At 33.4% G+C, this 20,718-nt stretch overlaps 2 protein-coding genes across 2 annotated transcripts; both read right to left on the bottom strand.

The window, feature by feature from the left end:
- Positions 1-10,800: 10,800 nt before the first annotated feature.
- Positions 10,801-16,132, bottom strand: LOC130940903 (uncharacterized). The gene is made up of 14 exons (XM_057869185.1): positions 15,301-16,132; positions 14,867-14,907; positions 14,483-14,575; positions 14,188-14,262; positions 13,835-13,884; positions 13,402-13,491; positions 13,199-13,255; positions 12,902-12,971; positions 12,559-12,660; positions 12,437-12,489; positions 12,090-12,228; positions 11,893-11,977; positions 11,403-11,531; positions 10,801-11,187 (listed from the first exon to the last, which is right to left on the bottom strand). Exons 1-14 carry the CDS (start codon positions 15,590-15,592, stop codon positions 11,003-11,005), a joined length of 1,461 nt encoding a protein of 486 aa, XP_057725168.1. The 5' UTR covers positions 15,593-16,132; the 3' UTR covers positions 10,801-11,002.
- Positions 16,133-16,519: 387 nt separating this feature from the next.
- On the bottom strand, positions 16,520-19,379 carry LOC130940901 (uncharacterized). The gene is made up of 2 exons (XM_057869184.1): positions 19,181-19,379; positions 16,520-18,607 (listed from the first exon to the last, which is right to left on the bottom strand). The coding sequence occupies exon 2, from the start codon at positions 18,584-18,586 to the stop codon at positions 16,643-16,645; it is 1,944 nt and encodes a 647-aa protein (XP_057725167.1). The 5' UTR covers positions 18,587-18,607; positions 19,181-19,379; the 3' UTR covers positions 16,520-16,642.
- Positions 19,380-20,718: the final 1,339 nt, after the last annotated feature.

Raw genomic sequence — 20,718 nt, 5'->3', positions numbered from 1 at the left:
CTACAAAGGCAAGAGATCAACAATAGAAAAGCAAAGAAGAACAATTATTATGAATTACCTCTTATTGAATTGAAAGAAAATGGAAGGAACAATAGTAGATCTACAACAAAATACAAGAACAACATAAAAGAAATTACAACAAAAGAATAGAAGGAGAATGAATGTAACTACAAGAAATTGAAAGGTAGAAGTAGATGAGAGCAAAGATTAAAATCTAGATCTAAGAACTAAACCTAATCTTAATCCTAATTCTAGAGAGAAGAGAGAGCTTCTCTCTCTAGGAACTACTTCTAAACTTTAAACTAAACTAATGGTAACTAACTTGTGTTTCCCTCTTCATTCCTTGGGTTAAATAGCATCAGAAATGAGTTGGATTGGGCCCACAAGGCTTCTAAAATCGCTGGCCACGTTTTGCTTTAAGTGAACCAGGTGGCAGCAACGGCGTGTACGTGTACTATGCACGTGCGCGCCACCATACGTGTGGCAACTATGACAAATCTTATATCGTTTCGAAGCCCCAGATGTTAGCTTTCTAACCCAACTAGAACCGCATCATTTGGACCTCTATAGCTCAAGTTATGGTCGTTTAAGTGCGAAGAGGTCGGCTTGACAGCTTTCCGGTTCTTTCATTTCTTCATGAGTTCTCCAACTTTTCATGCTTTCTTTCTTCATTCCCTTGATCCAATCTTTGCCTCCTAAACCTTAAATCACTTAACAAACATATCAAGGCATCTAATGGAATCAAGGAGAATTAGATTTAGCTATTTTAAGACCTAAAAAGCATGTTTTCACTCTTAAGCGCAATTAAAGGAGAAGTTATAAAACCATGCTATTTCAATGGATAAATGTGGGTAAAAGGTTATAAAATCCCCTAAAATCAATACAAGATAAACCCTACAAATGGGGTTTATCAACCACATGTTGAGTGAGCTTCCAAGGAAGCAACACATGCCCGAGGTGCTCCTTCTATCCACTCGATCTCCCGCATAATCTGCATCACAAAATCCTACTGCACAAAAATCATCAGATTTTGGATACCACAAGCCATAATCACATGTTCCCTTAATGTACCTAATGATGCGTTTAACAGCCGTTAAATGGGATTCTTTTGGGTGAGATTGAAATCTTGAACATACACCCACACTTTGAACAATATCCGGTCTAGAGGATGTAAGATACATTAGTGAACCAATCATTCCTCTATATCGTGTCTCATCCACATTTAGGCCATCATCATCCTTTTCAAGTTTAGTATTAGGATGCATTGGTGTTCCCATTGGTTTGGAATTCTCTAAGCCAAATTTCTTTATCAATTCTTTTGCATACTTGCCTTGGTGAATAAAGGTACCACTAGGAGTTTGTTTAATTTGGAGGCCAAGAAAGAAAGTTAGCTCTCCCATTAAACTCATTTCAAACTCACTAGTCATGAGTTTTTCAAACTCTTCACACAAGGTCTCATTGGCTAATCCAAACACAATATCATCCACATAAACTTGAACAAGAAGGATGTCATCATTAGAAACTTTAATGAACAAAGTAGTGTCGGTGGTTCCCCTTTGAAAATGATTTTCTAACAAGAAGGCACTAAGCCTTTCATACCAAGCTCTTGGAGCTTGTCTAAGGCCATAAAGAGCCTTTGAAAGTTTAAACACATGATTAGGAAAATCTTTATGTTCAAAACCGGGGGGTTGAGCCACATACACTTCTCTATCAATAAAGCCATTAAGGAAAGCACATTTAACATCCATTTGAAACATTTTGAAACCTTTATGGGCAGCATAGGCAAGAAGCAACCTAATTGCTTCCATTCTAGCTACCGGAGCAAAAGACTCATCAAAATCTATTCCCTCTTCTTGATCGTAACCTTGGGCCACTAATCTAGCCTTGTTATGAACAACTTGTCCATCCTCACCAAGTTTATTTTTGAATACCCACTTAGTACCCGTTACCTTCTTACCATCCGGATGAGGTACTAAAGTCCAAACCTTATTCTTGTCAAATTGAGCAAGCTCCTCTTGCATGGCCTTGACCCATGATGGGTCTTCAAGAGCTTGTTTGACATTGTTGGGCTCCATTTGTGACAAGAGAGCAAAGTTGCTAGGTTCGGTTTGCCTTTTGGTGGAGGATCTTGTGGTTACACCTTGAGAGGGATCACCAATGATGAAATCATGAGGATAACCCCTCATGGACTTCCATTCTCTAGGCTTTCGGACAGGTGTTGAGCTTTGATGAACTTCTGGTGGTCTCACTGTTTCAGTTTCTCGTGTCTGCTCAGGAGACAAAATGGAAGTTTCTCCTTCAATCTGACGAGATAAAACAAGGCTGACAGATTCTTCATTTTCCACAGTTTTGGAATTTTCTTTACTTGTTCCATCCTCTTCACAATCTGAATCATTATCCTTTACAATACTGGGAATTAATTTAGAATCACAAAAGGTAACATGTATGGATTCCTCTATGGTTCTATGCTCTTTGAGATAAACTCTATAGGCCTTGCTTGTGGTGGAATATCCAACAAACATTCCTTCATAGGATTTTGGATCAAATTTTCTAAGGTTTTCCTTATTGTTAAGTACAAAGCATTTACATCAAAAAACATGAAAGTACTTAAGATTTGGAGGGGTTCCTTTCCATAGCTCATAAGGAGTTTTCTTTAACCCTTTTCTAATTATTGTTCTATTCAAAATATAACATGCTGTGTTCACAGCTTCAGCCCATAAAAATTTGGGAATTTCATTCTCACATAGCATGACCCTAGTCATTTCTTGAAGGCTTCGATTCCTTCTTTCAACCACCCCATTTTGTTGGGGGGTTCTAGGGCATGAAAAATTATGAGAAATCCCTAAGTCATCACAGAATTTTTCAAAGTCTTGATTTTCAAATTCTCTTCCGTGATCACTTTTCAAATGGGCAATTTTCAAATCCTTTTCATTTTGAATTTTCTTGCAAAGGGTAGAGAAGGCATAAAATGCATCATTCTTATGAGCAAGAAAAAGTACCCAACTAAATCTAAAGTAATCATCAACCACCACAAGACCATAATGTTTACCTCCCAAACTTTGAGTTCTAGTGGGACCAAAAAGATCAATATGTAACATCTCCAATGGCCTTTTGGTTGAGATTCCATCTTTTAATTTAAAAGAGGATTTTACTTGTTTGCCCAATTGGCAAGCATCACAAGTAAGATCCTTATCAAACTTGATGTTTGGAATTCCTCTAACCAAATTCCTTTTGACTAGCTTAGAAATTTGGTTCATGCTAGCATGATCCAACTTTCTATGCCAAAGCCATTTTTCAGATTCAAGAGAGGTAAAGCATGTTACATTTTGTTCTTTTAAATCCTCAAGAGTTAATCCATACACATTATTGCATCTTTTAGCTTCAAATAGAACATCCCCAGTTTTCTCACAAACAACTAAGCAAACAAGCTTCTTAAAAATAACTTCAAAACCCAAATCACACAATTGACTAACACTAAGTAAGTTATGTTTCAAGCCATGTACAAGAAGGACATCATTTATACAAGATGAGAGATTTTTACCCATTTTCCCAACAGCCACTATTTTTCCTTTTACATCATCACCGAAAGTGACAAATCCTCCATCATATTCATCAAGCTTTATGAAGAAGGTTGTCTTCCCGGTCATATGCCTAGAGCATCCGCTATCCATGTACCACATATTTTCTTTCTTCTTGGATGCTAGGCATACCTACACAATAAGCTCAAGTGACCTTAGGTATCCAAATTTTCTTGGATCCTTTCACGTTAAACCATCTCTTATGTCCCAAATCATTGTAATCAAAAACAACTTTACAAACTTTATCACCAATCATTCTTTCACCAAAGAAACATTGAATAGGAAAGTGTCCACTTCGATTGCATAGCCTACAAAATCTTGGCGTTGCTGTTTTGTTAAAGTAAGTTGGGTCTTGATACTTTGTATCATTTGAAGATGAAGCAATGTTTTCAAAATGTGATTTTTCAGATTTATAAAAACCCAACCCAGCTTTATCATAAAGAGGTTTTTGACTAGCCAAGATTTGATTCAAATTTTCAGAACTTTGGGTGAACTTGGCTAAGTCTTCCTTAAGTCTTTTAACCTCTTTAAGCAACTCTTCATTTTGCTTAAAACAATTCACATATGCAAGGACAGAATGGTCACTTTCACAGCTTCTAACTTGGGCTTTTAACTGCTTATTCTCTTCCACAAGATCACAAGCAGTTTCGACCTCTCTTAGTTTTTCTTTGAGAAAATCATTTTCAGCTTTAAGAATGATATTTTGTTGTTCAAGATCTTGATTCTCAGTTAGAAAACATCTTATTTTTTCAGAGAGGTGATCTATCATAAGATGAAGGTCTTCAGTGTCAGGGTTTTGAAAGAATACCTGATCTATCTCATTTGCCATGAGACAGGGCTGTGACTTAGTCTCAGATTCTTCATCATCATCTGAGTCATTTTCCAAATCTTCCCATGAAGCCATCAGTCCCTTCTTCTTTCTTTTTTTCGTCTTTTCCTCCTTTTTTAACTTGGGACAATCAGATTTAAAATGCCCCATTTCCTTGCAATTGTAACATATTACTTTGCTAAGATCTTTCTTCATCCTTCTTGAGCTGCTGCCTTTGCATTTAACTCTACCTTCTTCCTATCTTCCTCGGTCCATCTTGCTTCTAGTTTGAGGGTGACCACTCCTTCAGCATTTGTGGTAGTTGGAAATTGAGGTCCTTCCAGGATAATCTTCCAAAGTCTGTAATCTACAGCTTGTACAAATATCTTCATCCTCTCCTTCCAATAGGTATAATTTTTCCCACTGAAAAGAGGAGGTCTGTTGCATGATTGTCCTTCGGTCAGATTATAGGACACCACATTTGCGCCACTGTTTTCTGCCATGAGGATCTTTTCTCCAAGCTGCAAAGCTTGATCTTTTTGAGACCAAGCTCTGATACCAATTGATGGTTTCAGTGGCTAAGAGAAGGGGGAGGTTGAATCTTAGCCCCCTTTTTGCTTGCTGACACTTGCTGGACTTAGAGGAAGCTTTTCTGTTTTTAGCTCGTCCCTAGTCACGAGACATTTTTATTTTGTCTCGTCACTTGACACGAGATATTTTTGATTTTTCATCTGAACAGTAAAAACAGAATTGAAGTAGGAAGAGAGAGAAGATAACACCCAGATATATCCTGGTTCAGCTGCTAAGTGCAGTGCAGCCTACATCCAGTCTCCATCACAACAGTGATGGAATTTCACTATAATCATCCAGATTACAACTTGTAAAGTGCTAACCCAACTTATAAGGGGATTCCCACAGAATCATGAAACACAACACAGATGTACAAAGGAACTCTAAGACATCTATGGCTTTTTCTTTTAATTTTGCACTCTCTGCCTTTTTCCGCTCTATGGCTTTTTCATACAAACCTCACTGTTTGCCTTTTTCCATGAGACTCAAGACATGACAAAATTAAACAGAAAAATACTAAACAGAAAACATTGAAGGAGAAGAGAACTGCTAGCTTAGGTAGCTCTGAGAACTCTGTGCCTTGCACTCTCAAATCTTACTCCTTGAATCAAACCATGACTGTTCACCTCTTTTATAGAGAAGTGAAGCCTTCACAGTTGAAACACAAACCCGAGCTCAGCTTCTTTTTCTTCACAACAAAACCGGTTCGGCCACACAGAGAGAAGAGGTAACTCATGCAAAAACCAACATGCAAATACCTCTAGTCCTTCCTTGGTCATCACTCTTCATCAATCCGAGCGCTCCATCCTTGGCTTCCTCTCCAAGATGGATTTCTGGCCCTTGATGCTTCATGATGATGATGACTTCATCTGCTTCAATCTCTGCCTCAACCATCACTTCGCCACTCTAGCTACTTCCTGTGGTGGTTGAGCAGAATCAAAGACAAGCCATGCCTCCAAAGATCTTCCTTGCTGGCCGAATCTTCATCCTTCTTTTTGAGTATGAAGGATCCGAGATTACCTCACCAAATCTTACCAGATTAGGTGATAATCTCAGCCACAGCATACTTTTCTTTTTCTTTTTCGTGCCATCAACTCGATGGTCTTTAGGCTTGCTTTCCTTTCCTTTTGGTAGCTCCAAGTAGCTTCCATGGCTTCCTGTGTAATAACCGAAGAAGAGAAGCAAAGATAAGAGAGAGGAGAGAGAAGTTTGAACACAAGCTAATGGGTAATAATAAAGTGAAATTAAAGTCCAACTTCCCTAGCTTAGAGTGGTGTGTAGCATTATGATCACCATCATGTCAATCACACTTTCTCTCTCATGTTCCCCATGCTAGTGAATTAAATTTTAAATCCTTCAAAAAAATGAAATGGAATCCGTTGGAAGCATTTAGACTTTTCATTTGCTTCATGGATTTGGATAAAGCATGGAAACATTCACCAATATTGGGCTTGGTAGCAATAGATTTCATTTTGGCCCAATATCATTTTCCTTTCGGACCATAGCATGCATAAAACACATTGGGCTATTGAATTTGGCCCACTAAAAGCATTTGTTTTCCTAGTAAGTTTGGTTTCGGATCAAGCACAGGAAGCTTTTATCAAAAATAAATATGGGCTCAGTTGTAATTTTGTTTTCCGGCCCAATTAAAAAAACTGCATCACAAAATTATCAATTAACATATGATTAATGAAAATTGAACTAATAATTTTACAATTAAATATTTTAATAATGTTTGTTCATCACAAATATTAATTTGGAGTTTTCCAAACTCATCACAATTATTATATCACAATCATAATTTTAATCAAACATAACCATAGTCATAACCAATATTATAATTTTATATAATCTCATTTATCACAAAAATAATTATCATCTTCAAACTGTAAATGAAATAAAACTACCATTTTCACTGTGCACAAAACGAAAACCATCATCTTTATCAAGTGTAAGTGTTTCATCAAAATAACATCACATTACGATTTATATCACATACTTTTTATAATCACATATTGACACCTTTTCTTTTTAAGATCATACTTTAACCTATTTACGTTCAATAATAATATACTTGATACACATCATGTCAAAAATCACATGCATTTCTTATTTATTTATTCTTAAAATTCACAATCGGATTCGCAAACTTTTAAAAAACTCAACGAGACATCATATATTATTGTCAGATGGTAAAATATATCATTTTCTTTTAAACTTTCTCAAACTAACCCAAATAATACTTAGATTAAGTACAGTTTGGATTCTTATACATTTTTAAGTCTTAACTAAAGTCTCATTCTTTTAAATTGCTCTAAACATTTCAATAATAATATATTCAATCTGCAAACTTTCTTTCATTCACTACGGGTCTGAAGTCACACCCCAAACTTTTAATACATTTCTAATTTTTAATTCAAGTCTCTTAACTTCAAATCAATAAAATATTTCAAACCTTAACTCAAGTCTAAGCATTACTTTAAAGTTTAGGTTTATACATAATCATCCACTCACGATGTACAAATTCTATGTCAATATAGTTGATGATTCAAACTCTAATTCTTTTATCCTCTTTTATACAAACTATCACACTAATGTCCCTTAACCAAGGTGCACAAATCTTTAATCCCTTTTTGTCTAACAATTTGTTTGATCACATTAATATAATTAATCAATTATATTAATGATTTGATTTTATTGGAATAAATAAATTGATTTTGTTTTAATTTGCGTTAAATTTTTATGTTATATATTTTGATTAATGATTTGTAAGGATGACATAATTAATCACTTATACAATTTGATTGAGATAAATATCAAATTATTAAAAATTTTATTTGACTGCATTAACTATAACTAATCAATTACATTAATTATTTAATTTGACTGAAATAAATAAATTGATTTTATTTTAATTTGTATTAATTTTTTTGTCTTATGTATTTTGATTAATAATTTTTAAAAGTGTTATAATTTTTATATGATATATTTAAAGATGTTTTTTTATTTATTTAACTTACTTTATTAATCCAAACATTTATAATTGGTTTGTTATATCAATTATTTAATTTAATTAATTCAAATATATGTTATTTGATTCAATTTATTATCGTATTAATGCTTTAGTTGTCATTTACTAAATGTTTTTTTTTTATTTTCTTCCTTAATCTTAGATATTTTGATTTTAAAAATTGTTGTTTTTTGTGCTTATCATTAAAACTTATTTTTTATTTAATTTTCAAATATAAGTACTATAATTTTTAAAAAATTATATTTCAAAAAATCAATTTTAATAAATTATTTTTAAAAAATAAAAATTTTATTAAATTGAATCTAAAATACAATTATCTCTATAAAATATATATTAAAATAAAAAATATATATTTAAAATAAATTAAATAATATATATACATATACAAATATATTAGCAAATTCTATATATGCACGTAGTATTTTTTATTAAACATTTGATTGTATGTGTTTGAATGACTTAAATGCAGGTAAAGCAAAATTAATTTTGTCTCCAAAAATTCTAGTAATTAATTTTGGCATATCATTTTGACCGCATCTTATACATACATATTGGTCAAGATGTACCTGTGCGATATCCATCCTCTAATATGGGAAAATAGTTTTTTTTTTATGGTATTCTCTAATCCGATACATCAAGAACTAATTCACTACTATATTGAGTTTATAATTATTTAAGGGTTTATTTCTGATCAATAGATTGTTATATGTAGGAACGAAGCTTAATATATATGAAGGGGGCATTGGTCCGTCCCAAATAAATAAATTTTATTTATAAAGTTCTCTAATTTTATAATTTGGCTCATTCCTAATTTTATTTTTTTACTTTTTATTTAGTTGTATTTTCCATGTTAGCTCCCTCTTAAAAAGGGTTCGAGCTTCGTCCTGATTATATTCACAAAACAAAATTCGAATCTTCAACATTTATTTAAGTAGACTAGTAAACTAATTATTAGACTAATTTAATTTAATTTAATATAAAAAAATCGTTATACATTTACCAAAGAGAAATTATACGAATTTTTATTAAAACATATTTTCTTTTCCTTAATAATTTTTTTTCCTAAAATTTTTTATTATTACTCCACATACATAATAAAAACTTTTCTTTTTTTTTTTTTAAGTAAAAACTCAACCCAATAAAGTAGAGCAAAGGAAATAACAAAGAGTAACTACTCAAAACACAAATCAATCCCAGTTATTCTCGATATAGCTATCAACAACCAAAGAAATCACTAAAAAAGACCTATTTATAATTTTCACCACACTTGAGTCTTGATTATTGAAGATTCTAGCATTCCCTTAAATTTTTCTTCTTTAACATATATTAAGTTTTATTTCATATAATATATTATAGTAGATTTCGTATAAATCACATTTTTAGTCTTATCTTTTTTTTTCCTTTTGAATATCTTATCCAATATTCTATTAACTAAATCTTAGGCTTAATAGTTACCACCATAGTATAAATACACCACCTAAGTTTAAAAATATTCTTAATTAAACTCATTGTTACGAAAGCTTGATACAGTTACTATCTAATAAAACTCTTTGTAATAAAGCTCAACATAAGTCCAGAAGCTTGATTTTTTCGATGCTTTGCATGCTTTTATGGTTTTGTAGATGCTATGGATAATTTCATGAGGCAGAGAATGGCCGGAAGCCACCCCAATTTTGATGTTCCTGAACAGAGTTGGGGTGTTGTTAGTTCTGGTCCTTATTTGATATTTACCATTCTAATTGTATCACACTATTATTCCTTTGTTGACTCAGCATAATTCATGTCCTCTTTGCTGTGTTGAGGTGGAAATTTAACACGACAAATAAGACACCAGCTATGCTGAACCAACTAAGGAATAATACAATTGGAATGATACATGTAGTTATATGACATCTCTCTGGACAATATTTATTGGTCGTTGCTATTGAAGTCTTTAAAGACTATGGAGATTATGTTTTTAACGATAATTGTGAACAACAATGCTAGGAAACTAACTCTATATAAGCCAAGAATCAGCCAACTGGTAAACCAGAGGTACCGGTGACTTTAACCGGATGTTGCTACTGATAGGCACACGGATGTTTCTTTTTCTTGTAAATTGGATGGTTTTCGATATGATTTCTATGTTTCATGTGTTACGCATAACATAATTAATTATATAGAACCAACTAATGAATGATCAAAGCATCTGTTCCGTAATTCTTTCCTATCACTAGCGTATCTTCCCTCATGTTTTAAACGTGGTCAACAATAATTTAAAAAACAAATTAAATTATAAATTAATAAAACTAATTATAATTAATTATGTTGTTCCATTCTTGGCTAATTATTAGTTGGTTCCATATACTTTTCCTAATTCTAATTGTGAATTGTCAAACCCTTCGCTTATTTCTCAACTGGCATCAACGACAAATATCAAAGTCCTACAAAAGCTAGAGGAAGAAACTAGGCTTATGCATTTAAATTCTTCAAGGAAATTGAAATACTTGCAGACATCATTTGAAAATAAATTACATATCATCCAAGAAATAAAACTGGATTTCTCAACTAAAATTGAGGTCCCAAAAGCGTGATCTTGAGGTCACACGAAAATAACTCAATCATTGCTCCAATGTTCTTCGGTTTTTTTTTTTTAAATAAAACAAATATAAGAAAATCATAACAAGGTTTTATTATTTCCACTTTTCACCCTAAGCTATCAAATTATAAAAGCTAAAGTAACCATGTCAAATTAGTGTCTTCACTTCCATTAATTCATGAGCAAAATCATTAAAAAGAAAAATGATGTTAATGGCTTAAGTGCATACATGCTTTACAATAAACAAGACATTATGATATTGGTATGATCCATATATAAACAAGATATGTTTCTTTATTCTTTTCTTGATCTCCAATCAATTTATACAGCTAGCAGGTTCTCCAAAGTGGAATAATTTATACAGTAACATATATTGTAGTAATAATAGAAAACTTATATAAGAGAGGGGGAAGAACATAGTAGCTACATGACTTTCTTCAAAGGTGCTGAAAGTTCTGAATCAATTCAGAAAGAACCACATATCCTGATCCTCCAAGCACCAGTAGTAGTGTTATCTTCCCTCCAGGAACTAGTTCAGGTATTTTCACAGATGCAGATGATGAATTTGAGTACCTATCAGACCATGACATTGCAGCTGGAATAACTCCAAAAAGCACCAACACTGATAGTGACAATGGAAACAAAAAAAAAAAAGAAATACTTGCTGTGTTAGAATCTGATTTAAATCCAACAAATACATACTAACATGTTTGTGAAATTAAGAAGCATCACCTAAACAAACTCTCACTTGTAAACTCACAAGAGTTCACGAGTTAAAGAGTTTAATTTACATTGATGATCATATATCAACAAATGTGGATGACATTATTTCTATACCTCCATATGTTCCTGCAAAGTCCAAGGCTTTGAAAAATATTTCTGGGTCCAACAATGCTAGTATTAATGGTGGAATTAAAGTCAGTATGTATGGCAGAGGCTTGTTCTGGCCACTTGGGAGTTGCAGCACTGAAAAAATCATCATAATGATGCAATAAAAGATTCATTCAGATATATATTTCTAAGAGGTATAAGTCATTCTCGAAAGATTAGTCTTTTGACAAAATGGTCCCTTGACAATTGATGATGATCCTATGTACCTTAAAGTTGGGTTTTGCTTGACAAGTCCACCGAAAATGGTTACTGTTATGTTTGTAAACAATGGTCTACTCAAGACTAAAATGAAAATTATATTCATTTGGATACCATGATATAATTATGAATCTTTGAGGAGCCATTTTGTCAGCAAACAAATCTTGAGGATTAAAATGGTGGTTTCCTCAAATTAACTATTAAAGATGAGAAAGAAAATGAATATTGCTCCACTTACAGTCTGCAAGAAAGTCTGATAAACCCAAAACAAATCCAATATAAGATGTGGTGATTGCAAGAAATGAGAAGGCTGCAACAATAGGCTGCAGAATTTGGTTAGAGAAGAAGAAAATCAGTAAGAAAAAGAAAAATGTTTCCATCAAATTACTCCTGCATATGCATATCAAAATGCAGTTGAGGCTGTCATATACTTACTCCAACTGCTCCACTCATCGACTGCAATTGTTGTAATGGATCGACACCCATTGAATTGTCAGTAATAGTTCCCAGGATAACAGCATTCCATATGAGAAATAGAGCAAGAACTATCCCAGTTCCAAGGATTATTGCAGTCCTACAAGGGAAAAAAAAAACTGATATTATTAAAGGATAGAAAAGCTATTTGGACTGAATCTCTATATTGCATAAAACAAAGTTTTACAGACATTGAATCATGTATTTCTATTTTGTTACTTCAACAACAGCAAAAGTAGGCGAAAAAGCTCGATTATCATGTTATTGGAATAAATATTGGAGCAAAGAAAGATGATGAAATTTGTCACCTTACTTTTGTCATGTCTCCTTCAAGATTTGTACAAACAACAGGCACCACATTCTGAACAAGCATATGCCAAAAGTGTTACACTTTGTCCATTGTTGAACAGCAGCAAGTTGGTGATGTTACCTGGTAAACAAACGATAGTGCAATAATTGGTATACTCGCAGGAGCAGCTTGGAAGTTGGCTTTCAGAAGAGCATCCAAGTGTACATCTCCACTTGCAACTGCCTAAGATAGGAAAATTAATCTCTATTTTCTGATATGAAACCAAGGCTAATAAATCATGTAACTGTTTGTTATGACATGAATATCATGTACTAGTTTTGTTACTAATGAACTTTTGAATTGAAAAAACAGAAAACAATTCATCTTGATAAAACATTTTAATGGCAATAAGGCTGAAAGGATACAGAATTTAGAGGAATAAGAAAAATAAATAAGAACTTGTTTTTGACATGAGAAACCTTACCACAAGAGCAGCAAAGGAGCCAATGAGACCAATTACTAGAACACCATTAATCGCACCAATAAATCGCTGGCTACATATTAGTTATTACAAGTAAGCCTTGTCAATTTTCTGACCTTACAAAATGAAAAACTAGAGCTAGAAGCTCAATAACTCATTCTAACTATCTTAGTTACAATAAGCATAGCATGATACAAATTTGTCATGAGGTTGTACAGTGAAAAATAATTGTAAATTTAATGTGGGGAACATCAAGCAAGTAAAATCTACATGAAGATGAGGGAAGAAGGCCAAGCTAACCTTCCAAAGAAGCATAAGCCTCCAAATATCAATGAAAACAAGGTTGCACTTTCCCATCTGTGGCCAAAATGCTGGAATCAGCACATAACAAGATTTCAAGGTTTGAATGCAGAGGAATGAAGATGGAGTAGGAAAAATGTTACAACACAACTGCTAGAACCTAGAATCTAGACACAATTTAAGGCAGAGGTAGTGACTTTTACATTGGAATGCCGAGATAATTTGTTAAGATATCTGAAGATCGCGCTATATAGGCAACAAGAAGTGCATAATGGATGAAGATATATGACCAACTGCAAGAAAATGAGGATTCTTGTTAGCTATTTTTTAAAAAAATATTTGAATGAAATTACTTGAGACCATAAAGATTTGATCTTAGAGAAGTAGATGAAAGAAATATATATACATATACAAAAGTCAAAAGAAGTAAAGTTTCAGAAATAACAAGCAAGAAAGGTTTCATGATAATGTAGTCACTTGAGTATGAATTAGTGCATAACTCTTCTCCATTGAATTAATGCCTCTTTAAGTCAATTATATCATATTGATGCAATTGAGAATCTGAGATATATTATGCATGTTGGTTTCCCATAGTTGATGTGAATGAAATTTTACAAAGATGACTTATGAACTTACCTTGAAATTTGAACTCCGGCTGTTCCTAAAGTTCTTTTGGCCATGGATACCTGAACTTTATTAAGATCAAGTTACCAATAATCCAAATAGGCAAAATTTAAAGCTAAAATTTGTTAGAGGATGAAAAACTCCAACACTATAACACAAATCTGTTAACTGTTAAGTTTCAAGCTTTCTAAGATCACTTATCATATCTACATATCCATCTTATATAGAACTTTAGTATGCATAACCAAAATCCTGATAAAAGATATGCAGCATTATTTTTGTTTAAGGATTACAAAACCATTTTATTTTTAGGTAAATAAAATCAAAGAAAATATCAAGCAAGGGGAAGCAGTAGAGAAAGTTACCAGTGATACACCACCAGAACCAAGTTCACACATGGTTTTGACATTTACTTCAGCAATAAGCAACCCTGTTGAAACCTACAAAAGTTTTCACATATTGAGTATGTGCAAAAACTTTCCATGCAAAAATTGAGGTTATGAACAGTTGTGCATTTAAGAAAAAATTACAAGCCTCTGAAAAATAACTAAGCTGGAATAGACTACTACAATGAAAAATCTTGCTAGAACATGTGATTCGTGTCTCCATATCACAATATACTATTTGGAAATGATACATAACACAGATGGTGAAAGTTACCATGAATATCCAACAAACAATGCAAGTAACTGCAGATGCTAAAAATCCTGATTCTTGTGTCACTGCAGGTATTGCAAGGATTCCTGCACCAACCTGTGACATTTCTTTGCTTCAACAAACACAATCAGGCAAAAGCGTATAAAGATATCGAAAATTGTGCCATGATGAATATTTAGCTAACTCAAACTTGTAAGAATTCATGAGTTTGGGTAAACTTGAACTTTACAATTCAAGTCTTTGATAACCTTGATTGAGAGAATAGTAATTCAAATTTTCACATATGATCATATTCAATCATCTTTAATTATGTTCAAAAGAAAGGATATATCTTCATAATTTAGATCACAATATTGTAAGGAAAAAGGTGAAAAAAAAGAGGCTCACAGTGGTGCCTGCAACAAGCAAAATTGCACTGGATAAACTTCCTGCCAAAATTAACACAAGGGGGAAATTTTTGAATATATTAAAGTTTCAATATCTCAGAAGAAATATAACAAATGATAAAACTGAAGGATTTTTCGGCTCAGCAATATTCTCGAGACAAAAATATAAAGACATTGAGAAACACAAATTGGTTCGGAGAAGGAGACAGATATGGAAACTAACATAATTTCTCTATCCGGAACAAAATTTACTAAATTTTCTGTCTGTCCAAAAACTAGAAACAGGGTGTAAGACACAACATCTTTATCTAGATTGTTTTGCCCTTTATGTTTTTTGTCAAAATACTTAGCACAGAGTCTTTTAAGGACACAGAACTTCTTAACAATGGCAAATCTAGACAGAAGAGAAAATAGGAGGGTATGCAGAGTACCAACCAGGTTCCCTTTTCAAAGTCGCTTGATTAAGGTTTGAGAACAGCCTCTCAAACTCAAATTGTTGCTGTTCTTCCTCTTGTGTGGATTGAGACTGCTTCTGTAAGAAGCACTTGTGGAGGTTTCTCTTCAAAGGACAAGGAAGATGAACAGAACTGAATAAGCTTTGTTGAAGATTGGTTTGTTGAATTGGATGATAAGACTTCCATAGTAGCTGTTGATGCTGCTGCTTTCTTGGTTTGTTGAATGGAGTTGGAACTTGGAATGAAGAAGCATGAGAAGAAGAAAACATCATATGTAATATTATATTTAGTAACCCTTTTTTATCTAACTCAATTCAACCATCTTTGTTATTTTGAGTGCTAAGTTTGAACTAAAAAAACAACAGGTTTCATGTTAGTTATGCTTGTGCAACTGAAAGCAATGAAAGGCTATCAATCTCTACTTTTGCACTTTCCTGCAGATAATGTGGGCCATGCTTTCTTTCCATAATTATAATATTCATTTTCAACACACATACAACACACATATATAGTTTATCTTATAGGAATATTTTCACCTTATTTTTATTCAGCAACCAAACATACCTTTAATGTTATTCAACTTCTATAAATTAGCCATATGATCAAATTAAACCCTCCAAAAAGGCATTTTAATAGTAGCCATCAAACAGGTTTATTAATCCATCTACATATTAAAACAAAAAATCATTGTTGTGTATGGTTATTGGTTGCTAATTGCTTGTAGTTGGAAATTGGGTATCCATTCCTGACTCCATTGTTAATATCTTTTATAAGCGGATTGTAAAGTAACATTTTGTTTTTTAGGACTTTGGAGTGCATAATTAGTTGACTAACTGTAAAGTACGCCCAATTCCACCTAAGATTAAATATAGATAAAGAATTAAACCAATTATACGAGGGTGGTTCGGTAATGCAGTTAGCCCACATTTTTAAGTTCATGCAAAAAGGAATACTGCTGCAACCACAAAACTAGGCACAAAATATAAATTAAACAATCCAGAGGCAAAGGTTTTGCACCATAACAGATACCACCACTAGCCCTCTAGAGTTTAATTTGTCATGTTAGTTTTGTGGCCGAAACAAATACTCTAAAATGTCCAAGCTTGTTTAGACATCAGAATATTTAGATCAGTAAAGGGGGAACTGGGAAGTGTGAATGTAAAGTGCATGTGTGACTCTGTATGCTAAAGAAAATGCTCTTGGAATGTTCTTCCCACTGCAACCATTAACTGTATAATCATTAAAACCAACATCAAATCCACACACATTTTCTGGGTCTTTCTTTCATTATTATTCTCATTCAGTTTCTCTCTTCTCTCACTCTACAGAGTAGGGGAAGAAACAAACTGTCTGGGTAAACTAAAAAGATCTTTCCCTTCAAAAGGAGAACTCCACTCCCGAGAACCAGCAGCAGATGATTCACCCGAAGCTACTCCACCTTCTTGAAAACCAGGAATGGGAACAATGCTCCCATTAGAAGGCATCGATCTCATTCCCTGCTGAGCAACAACTCCTGAAGCATTTGAGTCATACCTATGACTAGCACTACTCTTTGAAAAAGGTGAAAGCCCTAGCCATAAAGATTGCGACCTTGGTGAAGTTAAGCCTTTATCCAACGACCAGTCTATGCTTGTATAATCGAACTGCATTGACCCGCCAGTGCTCCAGTCTACCGGAGAAGATGCCCCTGATGTGGCTGCCGATCCTAGTCCAGAAAAGAGACCCAGTGAAGAAGCAACAGGGAGTGATGATGATGGAGCAGTTCTACTCCACATGTTATTCCCTCGATTTATTGCCTGGGGATCTATTGAATTGCTACTGCCTGCAACAAACTGTTGTGGAGGTTGATATTGAAGTTGGTGGTACATTTGATTAGAATTGAGGAAGTTTGGACTAAGGCTTCTACTGGTAGGAGGGTGAGATATAAAGCCATTAGACCTCAAAGCTTCTACACCGTTGGTTGGATACCAACTGGCAGCCATACCAGGGGGAGAGGAACTCATGCTGGTGGCTGGGACCTGCTTTGCATTTACAGTTTGGGATCGCTGCATCACAATAACAGGTTCCCTAGCCGAACCGGTTTGAAGGTTCTTAATATCACCTCCAACAGCCATATAACGAGCTTCAGTCTTGGAAGGTATGGGAGAAGCTTGCAAAGGCGGTGCCAGCGAATAAGAAACAGATGGGTTAGATCCTGCACCTGGCCACCTTTTGTCAGCTAGTATGGTAGCTTGTTGGGACTTTGCCCATTCAGACTTGGGTTGTATTCTCTTTAAAGGTTGAATATTTTTATTACCGGATTCTGATTGTACTCCTATTGTAGCTGCTGCCTTTGTATAGTTAAAATCCTTTTCATTTTTTTTAGGTTGATTTGGCAAGGGAACAGGTTTTGTTTGTAGCACAACTCCCAACTGCTTACCATTGCTAGTAATAGGGGGATCACCAGGTTCTTCTAGCTTTGGTGGAGCAGATGAATGATTTTGCTTCAGCTCTCTTAAGGACTCTGCAGCCTTATCAAGATCACCCTCACAGTTAACAACCACTCTTTCAACCTCCTGTTTTGAACAATCATATCTTGTTTCCAGGTCTGCAAGCCGCGCAAGCTCTTCTGATATGTCAATTTTCAAATTGCCTGTACCTACATTTTTATCCTTCTGACTTTCTGTTTCTTCACCACCTTCAAACAGCCATGCTACTGATTCCTCCACCCTTCCCTCATTCAGTATCAACGCCATTGTTGCCCGCTCGTGAGAAAATCCCATTGCCACAAGCTGTTGAGCAAGCGACTCTAGCTTCCTGGACATAAGATAACCACTACATCGCTCATGCAACTCTTGCGCTCGCCTTTCCTTTTGGCGCTGATGTTTTCTCTCATTCTTCTGGCGGATTTTCTCTCGCTTATCATTATCAGCTCCCGGTACCGTTTCTGGTCGAACAGGAGGATTAGAACCTTTTTCTTTATGGTCTTCAGACTCACCGGACCAACTACCATTATTTGAAACAGAATCATACTCAACTCCCAGAACCATTGAGCCACCAGGATGTTCATCTGTCTCATCTATGTTCCGGAATCGACCATTAGAATGTATTGGTGAGGTAGCTGTTGGTGACGTTTCAAGAGTATGGAACGTTCCTAGTAACGGATTATATGCACTTGCTGGAATACCAGCTACTCCATTACCAGACCCCGAGGGCTTTGCAGAAGGCTTCTGAGATTCCTTGGTTACCTTTTTGTCTTTAGACTTAGATCGGGATGCAGGAGACATTTTCCTCAGAAAGCAACAACCCTAAAATATTTAATGAAACTAAATTAAACCACACATTCTTGCCTCTAATTTGCCACTACATATTAACCAAATAACATTATATTCACATTTACATGTAAGCCTCCTCAAAAAAAAAAAAAGTTCACATCAACATCATACCTAATTGCAAGCGAACAAGTACTTGCAAGGTTAAATCAACTGCTAATTGATAAAGCGAATTACAACGAAAACTAATTCCGAATCCTTAGTTTAGATAATATCAAATTACCAGGGAGAAAAAGAGGATCAGACTAAAAAAAATAGACCACGCAAATTCAAAAGGATTCACTATTTAGTATTTACAACACAATCTGATAACTTTTCACGCAAAACTTCACTGAAGCATACAACACTATTGAGATCTAAAAAGAAGAACAGAGAAATGAAAATTTCAATAATTGCCAGTATTTTCAGAAATGGATCTAAAGTAGCAATTAAACTAATTGCTAACACAATCAACGTGGCAACGATAGATCACATACGATCAATATAGCGAAAATCACACACACACACACACACACACACACACAGGAAGCGGGAGAAGAAGGTAGGTACCTGGATGATTCAGAGAACGAAGCGTTGAGGAAGATTGAGAGATCGATATTGAATTGCAAAATCGTTGAGAGAGAGAGAGAGAGAGAGAGAGAGAGAAAGAGAGAGATAGGTTTTCCGAGGCTGAAACTGAATTTGGTAGAATTAGGGTTTCGACGAAAACAGAGATCTGAAAAGAAATGAGAAAAATACCAAACAGAATATGTCCGAAAATGTTTTTGTGGCTTTTAATTTTATCTTCTTTTTTTTTTCCTTCCTGTAATAATGAGAAATATATATATATATATATATATATATATATATATTTATAGTTTTTACTGTAAGAATATCGTTGGTTATTTTGTCTTATTAAGTAGCATAATATAGATACCCTGTGAAGACCAAAATGACCTTATAATAATAATAATAATAATAATAATAATAATAATAATATCTTTAAAGACGTTAATAAATTATAATTCAAATAACATAATTTTTTATTATTATTTAAAAATTTTGAATTTAAATTTCACTTGTAATTAAATTAAAAATAAGAATTAGAAATTAATTATATAATAAAATAATTATTTGAATAAGTGAATTTATTAACTATATAAAACATTTTATCTTATCAATAAATCATAAAAGTGCCCATAAAAATAAAATAATAAAGGATTATTGGTACACTACTGTGGGGGAAAACTCAAGTGGTAGCATTGGTGGTGGTGGTCTTAATAAAATTATGGAATTACTGTATATTTCTATATAAAAATTGTTTACGTGATACAATTTGAAAAAAATAATAGGAATTACTTAGTAAACTAAATCGAAATAACTACTAAAAAAAAATCATGTTTAATGTGAATTATATAATAATCAAGAAAGAATACCTCATACAAGGCGCACATATTGGTCAACAAAATTTGATTCCCCAATTCCTCTCCATTTTAAAATGAGAGTCAAACCTTAACTAACAACATGCCTAAGAAATTAATTCTCTACCATTTTTTACTTTTATTATAATAACTTTACAAATATTTAAATTATAAAAATATTATAAGTCAACCGTTTTTATTTTTCTTCCTTATTTATGACTGGAAAAAACTTTAACACAAATATTAGAGAATCAATATTTTTCTGTTGTATTTACCTTGCATTTGACTCAACATTAAATAACTCTCAGTTTCTTCTACTAAAAAATAAAAATATTATCCTCAAATTTATTTGTTCCCCAAAATACGCTAAATTTTAACAACCGAAATAAAGCTATTATTATTATTATTATTATTATTATTATTATTATTATTATTATTATTATTATTATTATTATTATTATTATTATTATAATACACTACTACACTAGTGTTTGACTAGATAAAAAATTTTAAAAAAATAACAATAATACCAATTTTAAGAAGCGTATCTCCAATGTACTACATAGAGTCAGAGGCCAAAATTAGCTGGTTGATTTTCCAGAACCCTCCAAGAAAAGATTGTACAGCGCACATTGCTAACCATTCTTAGGTCACTTTGAAAAATTTTAAAAGTAATTTTTTTAATTT

This window comes from Arachis stenosperma, chromosome 7 (assembly GCF_014773155.1).
Source record: "Arachis stenosperma cultivar V10309 chromosome 7, arast.V10309.gnm1.PFL2, whole genome shotgun sequence".
Lineage (NCBI taxonomy): Eukaryota > Viridiplantae > Streptophyta > Magnoliopsida > Fabales > Fabaceae > Arachis > Arachis stenosperma.
This window is presented reverse-complemented; position numbering and strand designations above follow the sequence as displayed.

Excerpts from the sequence above, each read along its gene's own strand:
- LOC130940903 (XM_057869185.1), bottom strand. The coding sequence starts at position 15,592 with ATGATGTTTTCTTCTTCTCATGCTTCTTCATTCCAAGTTCCAACTCCA. Across the intron at positions 11,978-12,089 it reads CGATGAGTGGAGCAGTTGGA|CCTATTGTTGCAGCCTTCTC; the intron begins GTAAGTATATGA and ends CAAATTCTGCAG. Across the intron at positions 11,532-11,892 it reads ATCAGACTTTCTTGCAGACT|TGCTGCAACTCCCAAGTGGC; the intron begins GTAAGTGGAGCA and ends TGATTTTTTCAG.
- LOC130940901 (XM_057869184.1), bottom strand. The coding sequence starts at position 18,586 with ATGTCTCCTGCATCCCGATCTAAGTCTAAAGACAAAAAGGTAACCAAG.